Source organism: Aethalodelphis obliquidens, unplaced genomic scaffold, assembly GCF_003676395.1.
Source record: "Aethalodelphis obliquidens isolate GAN/ISIS:26980383/991018 unplaced genomic scaffold, ASM367639v1 scaffold3, whole genome shotgun sequence".
NCBI lineage: Eukaryota > Metazoa > Chordata > Mammalia > Artiodactyla > Delphinidae > Aethalodelphis > Aethalodelphis obliquidens.
In genome coordinates, this window is record NW_020837947.1 from 42,466,602 (window position 1) to 42,482,158 (window position 15,557).

The window sequence follows — 15,557 nt, forward strand, 5'->3', positions numbered from 1 at the left end:
GAAAGATGGCCATATCCTTTGACCAAGAAGTTGGATAGTTGCATATTCTTTAATCTACGTTCTTTAAAATGCAGAAAATGAACAAAGAGCAGGCAGACAGTGGGGAATTTTTTCAAGAGAACAGGTTTTAGGGGCCAGTTCTGGAGTCAGTACCGTTCTTGTTTATGTTGTTCACCGATTTGGTTAGCATTTACTAAAAGATGTTCAGCTCAAAGCAAACCCTCATGCGGATGTTGCTCACAATAACTTCATGCCATTAAGAAAAGCTTAAGTTACATTAATATAATTTATTTAAGAAGACAAGGAAGTTGATTTGGTACTTCAGGTTGTCATAAGAAAGAACACCAACACGAAAATATCTAGCCTTAAAGAGTTAACCCTCAGCAATCTAAAAAGTACCTACCCAGAATGACTCACTTCTGTACATTGCAAATTTCAAATTCTTTGTTTCAGGCGTAAACTTTATCTTGATGCTGGGTTGATTGAAATTTGTACAATATTTCCTTTTCAGGCAGCTACACCGGGACATATCTTAGGTTTCTGTGGTGGCTGGTTTCAGTTCTGTCTCAATAGACCTGATAAGGCTGTGTTTTAGTTAATATGTAGTGAAGTTCTGAGAGCGCTCTAACAAACTTCCTTGTCTTTAGCTAACCCTCAGAGTATTTGTCTATTAATTGCAGCTTTGTTTGCTTTTTCATTTTGAAATGTGTATTTGGTTTTGAAGCGTTCTGTTTTCTCTCTCTGCTGCATCATTTGATTTGGGCGCTTTGATTTTTTGAGAATTCATTATTAGAATAGTATTACTGTTTGCTAAAGCATAGACGGTCAAAACCCAATTTCCTGCGTAGCTGAACAAACCTCAAAGAAGTGAAGTGGTGGAGGATCCACCGAGTCTGATCCCGTCTCAGACTGCACGTTGTCACATGCTTTTGCTGAAATGCAATTTGCGTTCTCTACTTTGTTGACTTTCCATGTGAAGTGCTCTCCTAAGACCTAACCTTTACGCAGTGGGTGACTTTCTTTATGGGAGTAAAAGGAAGCTATGTTATGAAATAGCTGTTATGGGAATGATACAAGCTATCTAGGATTCAAAGGTCTAAACACTATTTTAAAAGGCAAAGATATTCCAACACATCAAAACAAACCCAAAGAATCCACTGGCCACTCTTTCAACTGAAGTGATGAAACCCAAAGAATTCAGATAGCTAAATGGAGAAAATGAGAAGAAAGTTCATCTAAGAATCCGCCATTGGTGAAGTGATGAAGAACATTTACTGGCTTGCTCTGAAACTTGTCAACTTTGTGACTCTTGGCTGCATATGGACTCCTGTGTTACAGTGTACAATTTTAAACAGCTGCCTAAAGTCATGTGTAACTAACCTGGTAAGTTTTCCTGGTCTAATATTTGTCTTTGTAGAAATTAGAACATGTAGAATTCAGCTTGTTACAAATGCTTGAATTATTTTATCTTTATGAGAAGTTTTCTCATGAGAAGTTGGTAGCAAGGCAAGAAAGATTCTTTTTCCAAAGTAAGTTAGGAACATTAGTCATTACAGAAGGTAGGGCAGAGCTACTTTATTTCTTTAAGTTATCTGTTCATAGATCTTTTTTTTTTTTGCCGGGGGTGTATGGGTTTCGGGTAAAGGAGGCTTAAATAAAATCAATTTTGCACACCTTAAAAAATATCAGTTACACTCATTTATTACAAAATCATTTATATTTGTCTTGAAGCATGCAATAGGTTCGGCCACAGGGCAATGCCTTCTAATTGCAGGCAGCAGTACTATTTATATTGTGGATGGATGACTGTATCGGGAAGTGGATGATAAGGGAAGCAGATGTAGGTGAACATTTAATCTTACTATTAGTTATTATATATTTATATATTATTTTATGTATTATATATTTATATATAATAATAATTATTAAAAGACAGAATTGTTGGTAAATTCCTTTCTATCTGTGCATTTGTAATTCTTTTGGTGAGTTTTGCTGGACATTTATGATTTTCTTCTCATTTCTGGGTGTCATTCCTCCTATATATAGTGTTTCATGTCTTTTCAGTTATTTTGACTTAGTTGTGCTTAAAACATTCACTGAATCAACTTTAAAAACCAAATACATTCTAGCCAGGGAAAGATGCACTCTTCTTATCTAAAGACAAAGGAAATAGCATGATAGCTTACATGTGACAATACTTATAGTCATACTTTTAAAAATAGTAAAAGTACTAAATACAATATTCACTATTATCCTAAGGTATTGGAGATAGAAGTCTATGGTAGAATAAAAAAGAAACATATTTGTGTTACACTCTTGGTTTAATTTAAACTATAGCTTAAAACACTACTTAGGCTTACTATGGTTAGTAGCACTTTTTTTTAAAAGTTTGGTATTTCATATAAATCTTTGCTGAAGGCTTCACTGCTACGAATGTACAATTGTGTGCTTTAGGTTTTTACAGTTGTAATCTAAATTTAAACATGGAAAAATGGGACTATTAAATGTTTTCTTTATTAAAAAATTTTCTCTGATTATAACAGTACATATTCATTGTAAAATATTTATAAGATAGAGAAGAGCTAGAGAAGAATAAAAGAAAAAATCCTATAATTCCACCGCTATTAACCTATGATTGTATTTTCTTTCAGTGTTTTCCCTCAAATATGTATATAATTTTTCACACAGTTGTGTACCCAGCTTTTTCACTGAGCATTACATGGTGGGTTTTCCCCTATACCCTGAAGTTTTGATGGAAACAGGATTCTTAATATATTTAGAATACTCCATCGTATGAATGTAATTTGTTTATTAATTTCCCTACTATCAAAACTGATGTTGGTTGTTTCTATTATTCTATTTGTTTTATTTTTTAGCTAAGCTTAGTTCTGTCTTATTTTGTGTGTGGGCTCCTTGATTTCAGGGCTTGGCAGGAGGAGTAGACAGTCTGTCCTTTGCCGAGTTGCCTTCCGCTCACCACCTACAGAGAAAGGCACAGCTGATGTGGCGGTGGCAGAAGACCCAGTCTGCCAATCTGACAGTAATCATGTCCTCCATCTGGGCCTCCCACATGGGGCTGGGGGGACAAAAGCTCAGTGCAAGAACAGTGAACGGAGCCATGGGTCAGAGGAAAGATATGGAAAAGTGCTTGAGTTTATTTCACTGTTTGACTTTTTTTTCTGTGCTATCCTTTTTAGCCTGGATTTTTGCTATGAAGGTCATCTTCGATTTCACTGGGTGGTCCTTTTTTTTTTAAAAAAATTAAATTTTTTTTGCTTTATCATGCTGAGTATACAACATACTTCCTATAACTGCTAATTCATGTATTTCAACATTTCTGGAAAATTATTAGTCATCATTTCTCAACAGGTTGTCTTTACTATGTCCTTTTCTTGCCTTCTGAGACTCTAATTGGATGTATATTATATTATTCTCACTGGGTGGTTCTTGATATTGAGGCATCTTTGTCTTTTAAAAAGAAACAAAAGAGTCTTGTACAAAGGAATGTTAGGATTGCTGTCCCAAAATGCACAAATCAGTGTTCTATGCTTGAGCATGGGTTTTACATTAATGGAGGAATCTGTATGTATTAGTTGAGTGTATTAACTGACCTGATATTTTAAAATCACATATGCCATGTGCTGCAGAGAACAAAAAATAATGTTCTTCAGAACACTAGTATTGTGAGATCCTTCATAAAAAAGAAAAGAGATTCATGGTCAAATAATGTATGGAAATGCTTTTTGCCATACTCTCTTTTTGTAGATCCACAGGACACAACCGCATATTAATGGCTTTGTTTAATCAGAATTTTCTGATCTTCTTTGGCAACGAAACTCTTTTTTTGAGTAACAAATCCGAACAGCTGAGGGACTAGTGTTCAGAAGTGCTCTTTTACAAGTATCAACTCAATTCAAAAACAGACTATTAGAAACTATAGGATTCAGAAGGTTGTCCTGTTTTAAAAAATGTACTAACATCAATACCTTTCTTGTATATCAATATGTAACTGTATAACAAGATAATGGAACAAAACCATAACCCCAAAATTCCATAAGATATCCAGAAATTAGCACAATTTGTACTGGTATAGGAATAGACAAGCCAGTAAAAGAGAATACACTCCAGAAACAATACCATGTACATAAGGGAGTGTGGAATATGATAAAGATGATCCTTCAAACCAAAGTGGGGCCAGCCATTTAGAATGAAAAATAACTCCTTCCTTCAGCAGGCGAAAGAATAAGTAAACTGCGGCAATCCAGGAAATGGAATATTATTCTAAGCTAAAAAGAAACGAGCTATCAAGCCATGAAAGACATGGGGGAAACTTAAATGCACATTACTAAGTGAAAGAAGCCAATCTGAAAAGGCTGCATACTGTATGATTCCAACTGTATGACATTCCGGAAAAGGCAAAACTATGGAGATACTGGAAAGATCAGGGGTTGAGAGGGATGGCGTTGGGCTAGGGGGAGATGAACAGGTAGAACACAGAGGACTGTTAGAGCAGTGAAAATACTCTGTATGGTATTGATATCATAATGAGGGATATATCTCATTATACTTTTGTCCAAACACCAAGAGTGAAGGTAAGGTAAAATGTGGACTTCGGGTGATTATGGTTATGCAAATGTAGGTTCGCCCTTACTAAAAAATGTACTATTCTGGTGAGTGGTGTTGATAATGGGGGAAGCTATGCATGTGTGGGGAAAGGGAGTTTATGGGAAATCTCTGTACCTGAATAATCTCAATTCTGCTGTACACCTAAAGCTGCTTTAAAAAAAAAGTAAAAAGTTCAGTACTTCTTTCTTTAAAAAAAAAAGTTTAAAAGAAGGATTAAAAAAAAATCCAACTCCTACATCACTACCAGATTCAAATAAATTCCAGGAGGCATTTTAAAAAAGATATGATTTAAATACAAACAGACAAACAGCAAAACCAAAACAAAACAAGACCTCATCCTACAAAAATATTAGAATAAATTAGGGATGAATATTTCTACAATCTTGGAGTGGGAATGCCTTAAGAAGCCAGCTTCAAAAATCCAGGATCACTAAAAGAAATAATTAATAAATTCAACTGCTTAGAAACTAACTATATGACAATAAACGGAAGACAATAAAAATAAAGCCAAAGAATGGAAAAAAGCTTTACGTATGATAAACACAATTTTACCAACTCATATATATATATAGGAGTATTTAAATTAAGTTTAGAACATGAAGACTTACTTTAGAAAAGAAGAACTATGAATGGTGAAAAAACATGTGAAAAATGTTCAACCTCACAGCAACCATAGAGTTGCACAGAAAAAATGAATTATCAACTTTCTTCTATCAGATTGGCAGAGATAAAACATTTTACAGTTGGCCAAGTTTGTATAAGACGGGACTTTCACGGGCTATTGGTTACGATGTAAGTTGACAGATTTCTAGAAAACAGTGGGTTAATAAATGTCAAAATTAAAAGAGAAAATATACTTTTAACACTGAACATCAAGAAATTTATCTGAAGAGATTATTGCATAACTAACGATATGTCTGCAAAAGGCTGTTTATAGCAAATTTGCACATATTAATATTAGATTTCTAAGCACCTGGCACTGTACTATAATAATGAATATATGATTTAATTGAATCCTCACAGAACTTTATTAATATTATCCTACTTATGTTTCAGATGAGAATACTAAGTTTAAACAGCATAGGTAACTTTCAAAATATCACATCAGGAGCAAATATCATATGTGGGATTAAAATACAGATCATTCTGCTCTGTTTTATTATTAGGGTAGGAAGTAAAGAATGAAATTAGTTCCGGCTGAGGCGGGCAAGATAGAAAAGCTTGTGCCAAGAAGTAGGTGTTGGGTTGAGTTTTTAAGATCCGGGACTGGGATTGTGTCTTTCAAGCAGGTAATTGGAGCAGGTGGAACTCAGTTAAACGACGAGGATCCTAAGTCCAACGTGAGGAATTTGGTGCAGACTACAGGCAGCATCCATGCTTTGGTTGAGAGCACAGGCTCTGGAGGCTCCGTGCCGTATTCAAATCCTAACTCTTGGACAATTTACAAAACTTCCCTGGGTATCAGCTGCACAATGGAATTAGCAATAGTACCTGTTGAATAGGGTTGTTGGGACGTTAAATAAGACAGTGTAAAACACCAAGAAGAGTGGCTGGGACGTGGGAATCACTCACTAATGTTAGCTGTGATAATAAGGAGGAAGGGGATGGAAAGGGAGTGGAGATCAGGAAAGAGGGTTGACAAGTCTGCTTCATCAGAACCCCCTAGACCCAACTCAGGAAGCTACCTTGCCCAAGCCCATTTATGGGCACGCCATTCAGCCTGTTAAATTTAATTTTGAGAGCTGCCAACAGAAGGACTTAATACTGTTACAGTGTGACTTTATGGTCATCAAGAAACATCTGTTGCTTTATTGTTTAAAAACTACCCAGCATCCACCCTTTTGCTTTTATGAGCTAACCCTGATTTTTTTGAAGGGGTAGAAAAAATTCAATTGCAAATTCACCATCTTACACTTGGTTGTGTATGGTTGTGTTTCAGTCACACAAAGGGGAATCAAAGGCTTCATTTTGAATAAAATTATGAAAACAAAGAACTGTGAAGTATGTGGTTGCACAATTAATCTAAAAGATACAGTTCTTACTCTCTATGTATTTATTATCTAAAAACAAAAAAAAAATATTAAGCCTTCTTCTCCTTTCCCTACAAATACAAGTGGTAGGGAATGGAGATTGGAGGAATCTTTATTTACACATCAAATGAGAGGAAAAACGTCAACATTTGTCCTTTGGTTCCTGTGTCTGATTACTTCTCAAGTAAACCCCCATGACGCTAGGTCACCTGATGATGTTTCCAAGAGACACGACTTCTGGATCATTCCTGAGTAGTAGGCCATGTTGAATTCATGGATTTATTCCTTCAGCTTATAGTTATTGAACACTCATTATCCCTCTGGCACCGTTCTAGATGCTGGAGAGAGTGGAGAGCAAAATGGATGGTGCTTACGTGGAAGGGGGAGACAGGGCTCCACGAACTCAGTAGTGGCCGCCTTTTCTCTTCCCTCTGATAAGCACAGACTGTTTGGAAGGCCACAACAGATGCTTAAGCCACCTCCCAAGCCCCCATAGATTTTTGATTGTCTCTTGGAACGTATCTTGCTTGTAGTGCTGGGTCAGCCCAGGACAGATGGCGTGCTTCTTGCTGAATTAATCACCTCTCCAATTCAATGGTTTGAATTCAGCAACTTTTAAGGGGAGGTTCTGGTCAGTACCAACTAGAGTTACTAAAAATATTCACTTACTTTTCCTCTGCCTATAATTCTAAGTCAATGAGTGAGGCAGGTTGACAATTAGATCATATCCATGTAAGGCTATTCGGGTGCATATCTGACTATCATAGACTCAGCTTTGTCATCCTTTCTAAGTCCTTCCGCTCATGAAGGTCTCCACTCAAAAATGACCAGGGAGAGGATGGACAATTTATAGACTTTTCCCACCTTAGTTTCCATGTATTTTCCTCCAGCACAAAAAAGTTCTTAAAATTTCTGAAAATAAATTGAGAAATAAACAGAGTAATCTGTTGTTTTACTCTATGCAAAGTTCTGAATTTGTATTTTTCCTCTGTTCTTAATAAGGCTGCTTTTAAAAAAGGAAGATGCCATGTGCCATGAGGCAGGGCTAGAAGGCCTGATCCCCATTTTGACACATGGCAGCTGCTTGCACACATGTGTACATACACACTGCCTCTGTGTAAAGCCTAGAATATGTCTTCAAATTGAGATTTTAAAAATTAACATCAATCTCATATCTATCTATGAGAGAAATGAGACTTTAGTTTTGGTTTGTTTTAAGAAAAAAAAAAAACACCCTGACTTCAATGAACTATTGGCAAAAAAAGATGATGCCATGACTGTGTGAATGAAGAGGATGGTCTTCAACTGAAATGCTGTTAAACATGCACCACGCTTGACCTTTTGGGCATTTGTGAACAATCTAGAAACTTATGGGTTGTGACTGTACATTTAACTTGGTGATTCATGAGAAAGCCAGAGGGGAATCTAGTAACTCTTGATGACAATGGGTGGTTTTCTGTTTCATTTTACAGTAGCAGGCTCTAGTAGTCACCTACAAGTCGTTTCATTTGTGAGATCCAAGAGTAGAGCAGGAAGATGGATACGGATACTCAAAAGCTTAATACTAAACAATACTTATGGTCCTTATGTTTATGGGAAGCTCAAAAGGATGGAAAGAAAATCTTTAAAATTTTTTGGGACGATTAGCATCCAGGTTATAGGGGTATGAGTAGAGAAGTCTTAAAGAGCAGCACTGTTTTAGACTCTATGCTTTAAGTTTTCATGGCAGACTGATTGAAAAGGTAGCACTGCTCTTTATTTAACTATGGATATTTGACATTTTAAAGGACCTGGTGACAGAAGATTATTTTTTTTGTAAAAATTGCCACATTATATGTGAACACTTTGCTAAGTGGATTATCGTGAAATTTGCCGCATCTCTGAAAAAGCAACAGTTCAGAATGAGGTTTCGAGAATAATTCCGACCAGGATGTCTTTTGTTGGTGTGGCTGCTTTGATTAAAACCTTCTGTGAGGCAATGGCCCTTGCGTGATAGGCCCAGATGCAAATTAAGGTGACAACAGTATGTTGACCTACTAAACAAAAAGCACAACAGCTCTGTAACCATGAACAGATACGGTTACTTCCCTGCTTAATGAAAATTGCACACCCAACCCCCTAACACCCCGCCCCCGCCCCAAAGGAAAAAACAACCTGTTTCAGCAGTGGCTTCTTTTAGGCATATGTAAATCCCTTCATGGAAAGTTACGAAACCCGCGTTAATCCCACCTGTGAATGATTGTAGTATTTAACCCAGAGGTTAGTTCCTATAACGCTTATATCACGAAAAGCCCCCCACCCCCATTTTAGTGGTTAGTTTGTATAAAGCAAGCTCCAGACTGTAAGCCTGAAAAACCACAGTTTTCCCAAACAGGAAGGATTTCCAGCGAAACAGTGTGAAGGCGACAGGGTTAACAGTCTTAAAGCCATTATTCAGACAAACTGAAAGTCTCTAAGTATGATGGTATAGGCCACCATAACCTTGGAGTCCTTTGAATGAGTTTTTGCACATGACACATATAATTGTATACGTGATTAGCATAGTCATCAATCTGTTTCGGGTAAGCATATCCTATATTTATGTTTTAAAGCCCCCAGTACCACCTTCGTCTCTGCATGAGACAATTTAAGTGAATTGCTGGTATCAGGACATTGTGGCATTCTCCGGGTCACATGGTTGGCAACTTAAGAAAATTTGAACACAATGTTTTTCTCATTACCCTTATTTTTTTTTAAACCGTAGTTTTATACAAAACGATTTCATCTGTCTTCTGGTGGTACAGTATTTACAACAGAATGGTTATATGTTAAATGGTTGACTTTTCAACCAACTCAAACACCTGGTTAGCATAAATCTTTTAATAGTAATGCCATTCCATTAACTCCTTTGTTACCAGAACTTCTGAAAATCTCTTTGCTAAAGAGTTGGAGAGTGCCTGGCTATATAAACCCCAAATACTGCATAGCCATGAGATTAAGACATACTGTTCATATTAGTACATGAGACGTTATAAGGAACAAAATCAAGTTGTTTCTGGGCTTCAGGTTATTAATCTCATGATCAAATAGTCTGTTTAGCTAATGACTTCATTTTCCCATTTGTGAATTTCATATCCAAGCTCACTAATGATTTCTATATTGGAAGCAATTTCTTGGATGGAGGAAAACAGTTTTTCCCATTATCCAAAAAAATCCAAAATAATAAATACGGAAACACAAGAAAGAGATACACCTTGAAAAATCTTGCCTAGGGAAATACCCACATTTTTACCTTGTGTGTAATGAATGCAAATGTATACAGAGTTAGGTTGGAATATGAATATTTTTTGTATAGTCTGTTATATAATGTTAATTAAATGCAGTCAATGCTTGTTTCAGTCTCTTAAAATAAGAAAGAAAAATGCAAACATAATTCATCTCTAATCCAGCAGTCCTTGATAAATTGACTAATTCACAGGCTTATTTAATACTATGTAGAACCTCTCCAGTGTTCTTAACTACTCCTTTTGGCTACACCCCCACTCCCACCTTTATCATTTTTGCAGAGTCCTTAAGCATTACATCTTAGACAGGCATACTTCGTTTTACTGTACTCTGCATATATTGCAGTTTTTTGCAAATTGAATATTTGTGGCAACCCTGTGTTGTCTGATGATGGTTAGCATTTTTTAGGAATAAAGTATTTTAAATTAAGGTATGCACATTATTTTTTTTAAACACAGCGCCATTGTACACTTAATAGACTACTGTAGTGCAAACATAACTTTTATATGCACTGGGAAACCAAAAAACTTGTGTGATTCCATTTGCTTCGGTGGTCTGGAACTGAACTTGCGGTATCTCCAAGGTATGCCTGTTAATTTGCACTGGCATTTGTCTGGTTTCATGACTGATTTAACAACTTTAAAACAGTTGGCTCCTTACTTTACAGTTAGAAAACACTGAGGAGGCAACACTACTCCAGGAAGCTTTAAAAAAAAGGTGTCGTAGTTATACTGAACACAAGATTGATAGGGGTGTTCACTCCTTCCTTCTTCATTTCAGGGCAGACAGCTTGATGTCAGCACACCATACAATCTGAGTGCACCGGTGAGTAATCGCTCCCACCTCCTGGGACTTTATACTGTTTGCATTGATAAAAAAGGGACAATGGTCAGGTTTGATTACCATAGAATAATTCCTAAGTAAAAGCTCGTTTATTTGTGCCTGATGAAGGAAGCTGGATGGAAAACAGCGAGAAGTCTGAATCACAGAGAAGTCAAACATGAGTTCAGGAACAGTGTGTTGACGTGGAAAGAGCACAGGACTAAGCCATGACCATGATTTTGATTCTACATTGCTATGTGGCTTTGGGCAAATTCCTTAAAATTTCTGAGATGTAGTTAATACTAAAGTATGTGTATTCTGAGAGGGTTGGATTAGATAGTCTCCACTGATTCTTCTAATAATTACATTTACGGTTTTATCACTATTCTGCACCTGTATCCATTTACTCAACAAGCGTTTAGGGACTCCAAGTGTAAGACTAATCCAGACACTGTGCTGGGTAGTAGAGACTTAAGAATGAGTAAAATAGGGTCTCTGTTTTAAAGGACTCTCAACCTTGTAGGAGAGACAGACATGGATAAAACCACGGCCAGACAGCCATGCGAGAGTTAGATCAGCAGTGTGTGGGAGGAGCAAAGAGAATACACAAGAGGAAAAGCACTTGCTTGCCTGCATGGCTAAAACTAGAAAGATGGACTAGAGGGGAGAGGTACACCGGTCAGAGGGAGCCCTTTGTGCCAAGACACAACCGTTTCAGAGAGCTTGACTGGTGCAGGAGAAGAGGAGGATTTCAGCTTGCTCGGAGGGCAGGGCGTGTGTGCAGAGATGGCAGGTAGGAGAGGTTGGCAAGCTAGGCAGGCCCACGTGGTGGAGAGCTGTGAGTACCATGTTGATAATTTGGTTTCAGTGACACACAAGGTTTTAGGTAAGAGAAGGATATGATTAGGTTTTGTTTTAAAAAGATCACTCCAAGTGTGGAAACAAGAGAGGTCCCTCATGAGGCTGTTGGCAAGCGGTGGCAGGCACAGAAAAGCAAGGGCAGTGAGTGAGTGGTGAACCCAGATAGAGTCCAGGTAACGAAGGAGTGAGTCAATAGGACTTGATGATGGATAGTCCATGGGGCAAGGGGATGGCAGAAAGAGAAGCCACCCTGGTTCCTGGCTCGGGCAGCTCAGAAGATTGAAGCATATTAATGGGAAACACGGGAGAGAGAGAAAATTAGAGGGTAGAAAGTGAGGAATCTGATGTTTCATTTGCTGAATTTGAGGTATTGTAGGGACTTAAATAGAGATATCTAATGAGCAATTGGAAATCTGTGTCTGGAGCTCCGGAAGGAGTCTCAGCTGAGGTTCACATGTGGGGGTTATTGACACCTTGGAAGGTTGAAGCTGAGGTGGGGGATGAGTTCACTTGGAGAACTTGAAGAGTGAGAAGAGAAAAAGTTGAGCATAGGACACAAACACAGAAGGAGTAAGGAGAGGAAAAAAGAGATGGCAAAGTAGAAGGAACTGAGAAAAAGGTGGGATCTAGGTGTCATCTTGGCCTGTGGACGGAAAGGTCAACACAGTCACAGGCACAGACAAACCAGGTAAGGGAAGGAGGAACTGGCTGAATCTGTTCAGTAGGAGGCCAGGGCAGCTCTGCAAGCAGGTTTTCGAGCAGCTAAGGGGTGCAAGCCAGCTAGTGGGCAGCTGACTTCCCAAACTGTCCACCTACTTAGGTTGTGATGGGCTGCCCTCTGTTTGAGTCCCCAGCTTTGCTTTTTGCTTGTTGTGTGAGGACACCCCATTGACCTCTATAATATGCTTGATGCCATGCTGTCCTGGACTTACCCTGCTGCCAAGCACCCAATGGACAGTGCGTTCACTGAAGGTCTGGTGCTCTCTGGGATCCAGGCCTGCCCGCCTCAGGCTGGACTCCACTCAGCAGCCCTGAGCCACACCAAGCCCTGTCTGCCTGTAAATATGACAGCTCTGCTTAGAATTCCAAAGGTCCTGATCCTTGTGAGGCCACAGATTCCTTGGTAGATTTCTATTTCAGAAAAACTTCATGTCACTATTTGCACTTTCAGGCGACAAGAAAAAATCATCCTTCTTCAGTCATCATTGTCTCGTATTGTCTCTTGTAGTGCATCCAAGGATGTCATTTTTGGACCTCTGCAGATCAGGAAAACTGTACTTTAAAGTGTGTAAGTATTAATTATGTTTCTGTTTTGATACTACCGTTTCCCTTAAGAGAAACGTTTTCCAAGAGGATTCCCATTTCAGCTTCCATTGGCTTTCGATTAGTTTGCTTGACTCTAAAGCAAAAGTATGAGTAATACATAGTAATAGAAAAAATGAGATCAACATTATTAATGCAACTGGAGATGGAGGGAAGTTAATGCAAACCATGGAACCCGGAGATGACCAGTTGCTCCAAATTATAAAGGCCTTTCAGTAGAATGTTAGGTATTTGTTCAATTTCCTAGTCCTGCACTTCTCAAATTTTAATATGCAAATATCAGGGATCTTGCTAAAATGCAGACTCTGATTCAGTAGGTTTTGGGCAGGACCTGAAATTTTGCACTTGTAACAAGCTCCCAGGGGATGCAATGCTTGTTGTTTCCAGACCACACTTTGGATAACAGGGTCCTAGGTCATGTTCAGTTTCTCTTCAGGGAACATGGTAGCAATCTCATCCAGAGGGCACAAACACCTGGGTTTACTCCACTTTGTATAGGAAATACATCCCCAGTACTTTATTTTTCATTTATCCTGGCTTTGCCAATTAGTGTGTGACTTTGTTAAGGTACTTCACCCTTGGTACTTTGCTTTCCTTATGGATAAATGAGGATAATAATTGAATCTCCCTGCTAGGGATAGTGCCTGTTACACTATAATTACTCCAATCTCATGGCTAAGAATTCTGTAATTTAAAAATGGGTCGCGGACTTGCCTGGTGGTGCAGTGGTTAAGCATCTGCCTGCCAATGCAGGGGACATGGGTTCGAGCCCTGGTCCAGGAAGATACCACATACCGTGAAGCTACTAAGCCCGTGCGCCGAAACTACTGAGCCTGCGCTCTAGAGCCCGCAAGCCACAACTACTGAGCCCACATACCACAACTACTGAAGCCTGTGTGCCTAGAACCTGTGCTGCGCAATAAGAGAAGCCACTGCAATGAGAAGCCCGCACACCACAACAAAGAGCAGCCCTCGCTCGCCGCAACTAGAGAAAAGCCCACACACAGCAATGAAGACCCAATGCAGCCAAAAATAAATAAATAAATAAATAAATATATTAAAAAAAAGAAAAAATGGGTCGCTTTGTTCAGGTTGTTCAAGTCAGAGATTAAATCAGTTAGGATCATGATAACTTTAGGTAATATCATTTTCTATTAATGACTCAAATTATAGCATTGAGATTTAAATCCGTCATTAAAATCTCCTTATGTACAGTCCTTATAGCTTTTCTTATATAGTGTGTCTTCACAGATCTCCGCTATGGGAGTCACTTAATGCCTACTCTCATGCTTGTGACTGTGTGCTTCATAGAATGGAATTTACCAAAAGATGGAGCAGATGCTGTCTGCGCTTAGGAATTATTACACACTCTAAAAACACTTTTCCTTCTCCTTGGTAGCACTTTGTCCAAATGTCAATTTAAATCATTATTTGTCTAGTTATGTGTTTAGTATCTTTTGCCGACATGTAAGCCCATCAAGGCAGGATCCTCTCTGTCTTGTTCACACTGTGTCCCTTGCACTGAACACAGTGAGGGGCTCGTAGCAGGTGCTCAGATCGCACTTGCTGAGTGAGTGAATGGGAAGTACCATTTGTTGCCAGTAACAGTCCAGGAAGCAGAGTGGACGCTGAAGCAGCCTGTCTGGGCAGAGGAACCCGCCGGCCTTTCCTAGCCAGAGCTGTTGGTGGTTTTCATTTCAGGTTCTGTCTCCCTGGGCACCGGCCAACACCCCTTCATTCTCTAACCTGGTCCATGACAGATTACCTCTTAACTGACTGGGATTTTTTAGTAGACATCATGCAACCCTGTTTCTCCAATGATGCAAACAGCATAATTTTTATAGCTGTTTGTACAGCAGCCTTCCTGGAAGGAAGGCCCATCTGTGGGCTCCCTTGCTTCTGATATATTTTTATTGATTATTTTGTCAGTGGTGGAGCAAGAAATTAATTTGGAAGAAATGCCTAGCTAAGTGTCATTAAAATTAAAACTTTAGAGCTTTTCAATAATTTTACTTTCCTTTTCTTTCTATGCAGAATGATACCTATGCTGCTGTTTGTGAGGTGAGTGTCAGTCGCTTACAGAAAACATGTCATTAAACCCCATGTCTTTCTCTCTTGTCCTTAAAAAGCTGTTAAAATAAGAATGAAGAAAAGTGAGTCATTCTTAATGCACACAAATGTTCTTCCTGGGAGTGCTCTACTCTGGCTATAAAAATGACTGTATAATTCCATTTTGACATAAGTATTTGCTGTGCTTTATATATCTATGTGCATACATAAAATGCATATATGAATGTACATAGATGTGTGTATGCACACACACACATTCACATATATACATGTATATTACTCTAATCTGGTTTGAAAGGTTCTGATTCCTGAAGCCTGGGTGAGAGAGGGTGGCAGGAAGAGAGGAAAAGGCACTTGGAGGACTACCCTCATCTCTGTTGATTTCATTTCTTCCCCATAAAGCCTATGCGCTATCATTAATACAGTGCATTAGAAGAGATCCCTTTACACAGGGAGATCAGCTCAGTGCTTTGTGACAAAGGGATAGGGAGGGTGGGAGGGAGATGCAAGAGGGAAGAGATATGGGAACATAGGTATATGTATAGCTGATTCACTTTGTTA

The 15,557-nt window shown here is 38.6% G+C and overlaps 1 protein-coding gene across 1 annotated transcript in view; it reads left to right on the forward strand.

The window, feature by feature from the left end:
* Positions 1 to 1,260: 1,260 nt before the first annotated feature.
* The window catches only part of ROS1 (ROS proto-oncogene 1, receptor tyrosine kinase), a 112,188-nt gene continuing 97,891 nt past the window's right edge, over positions 1,261 to 15,557 (forward strand). Inside the window, 3 exon segments of the mRNA XM_027079691.1 lie at positions 1,261 to 1,383; positions 10,701 to 10,745; positions 12,832 to 12,891. Coding sequence (XP_026935492.1) covers positions 1,261 to 1,383; positions 10,701 to 10,745; positions 12,832 to 12,891 — 228 coding nt within the window.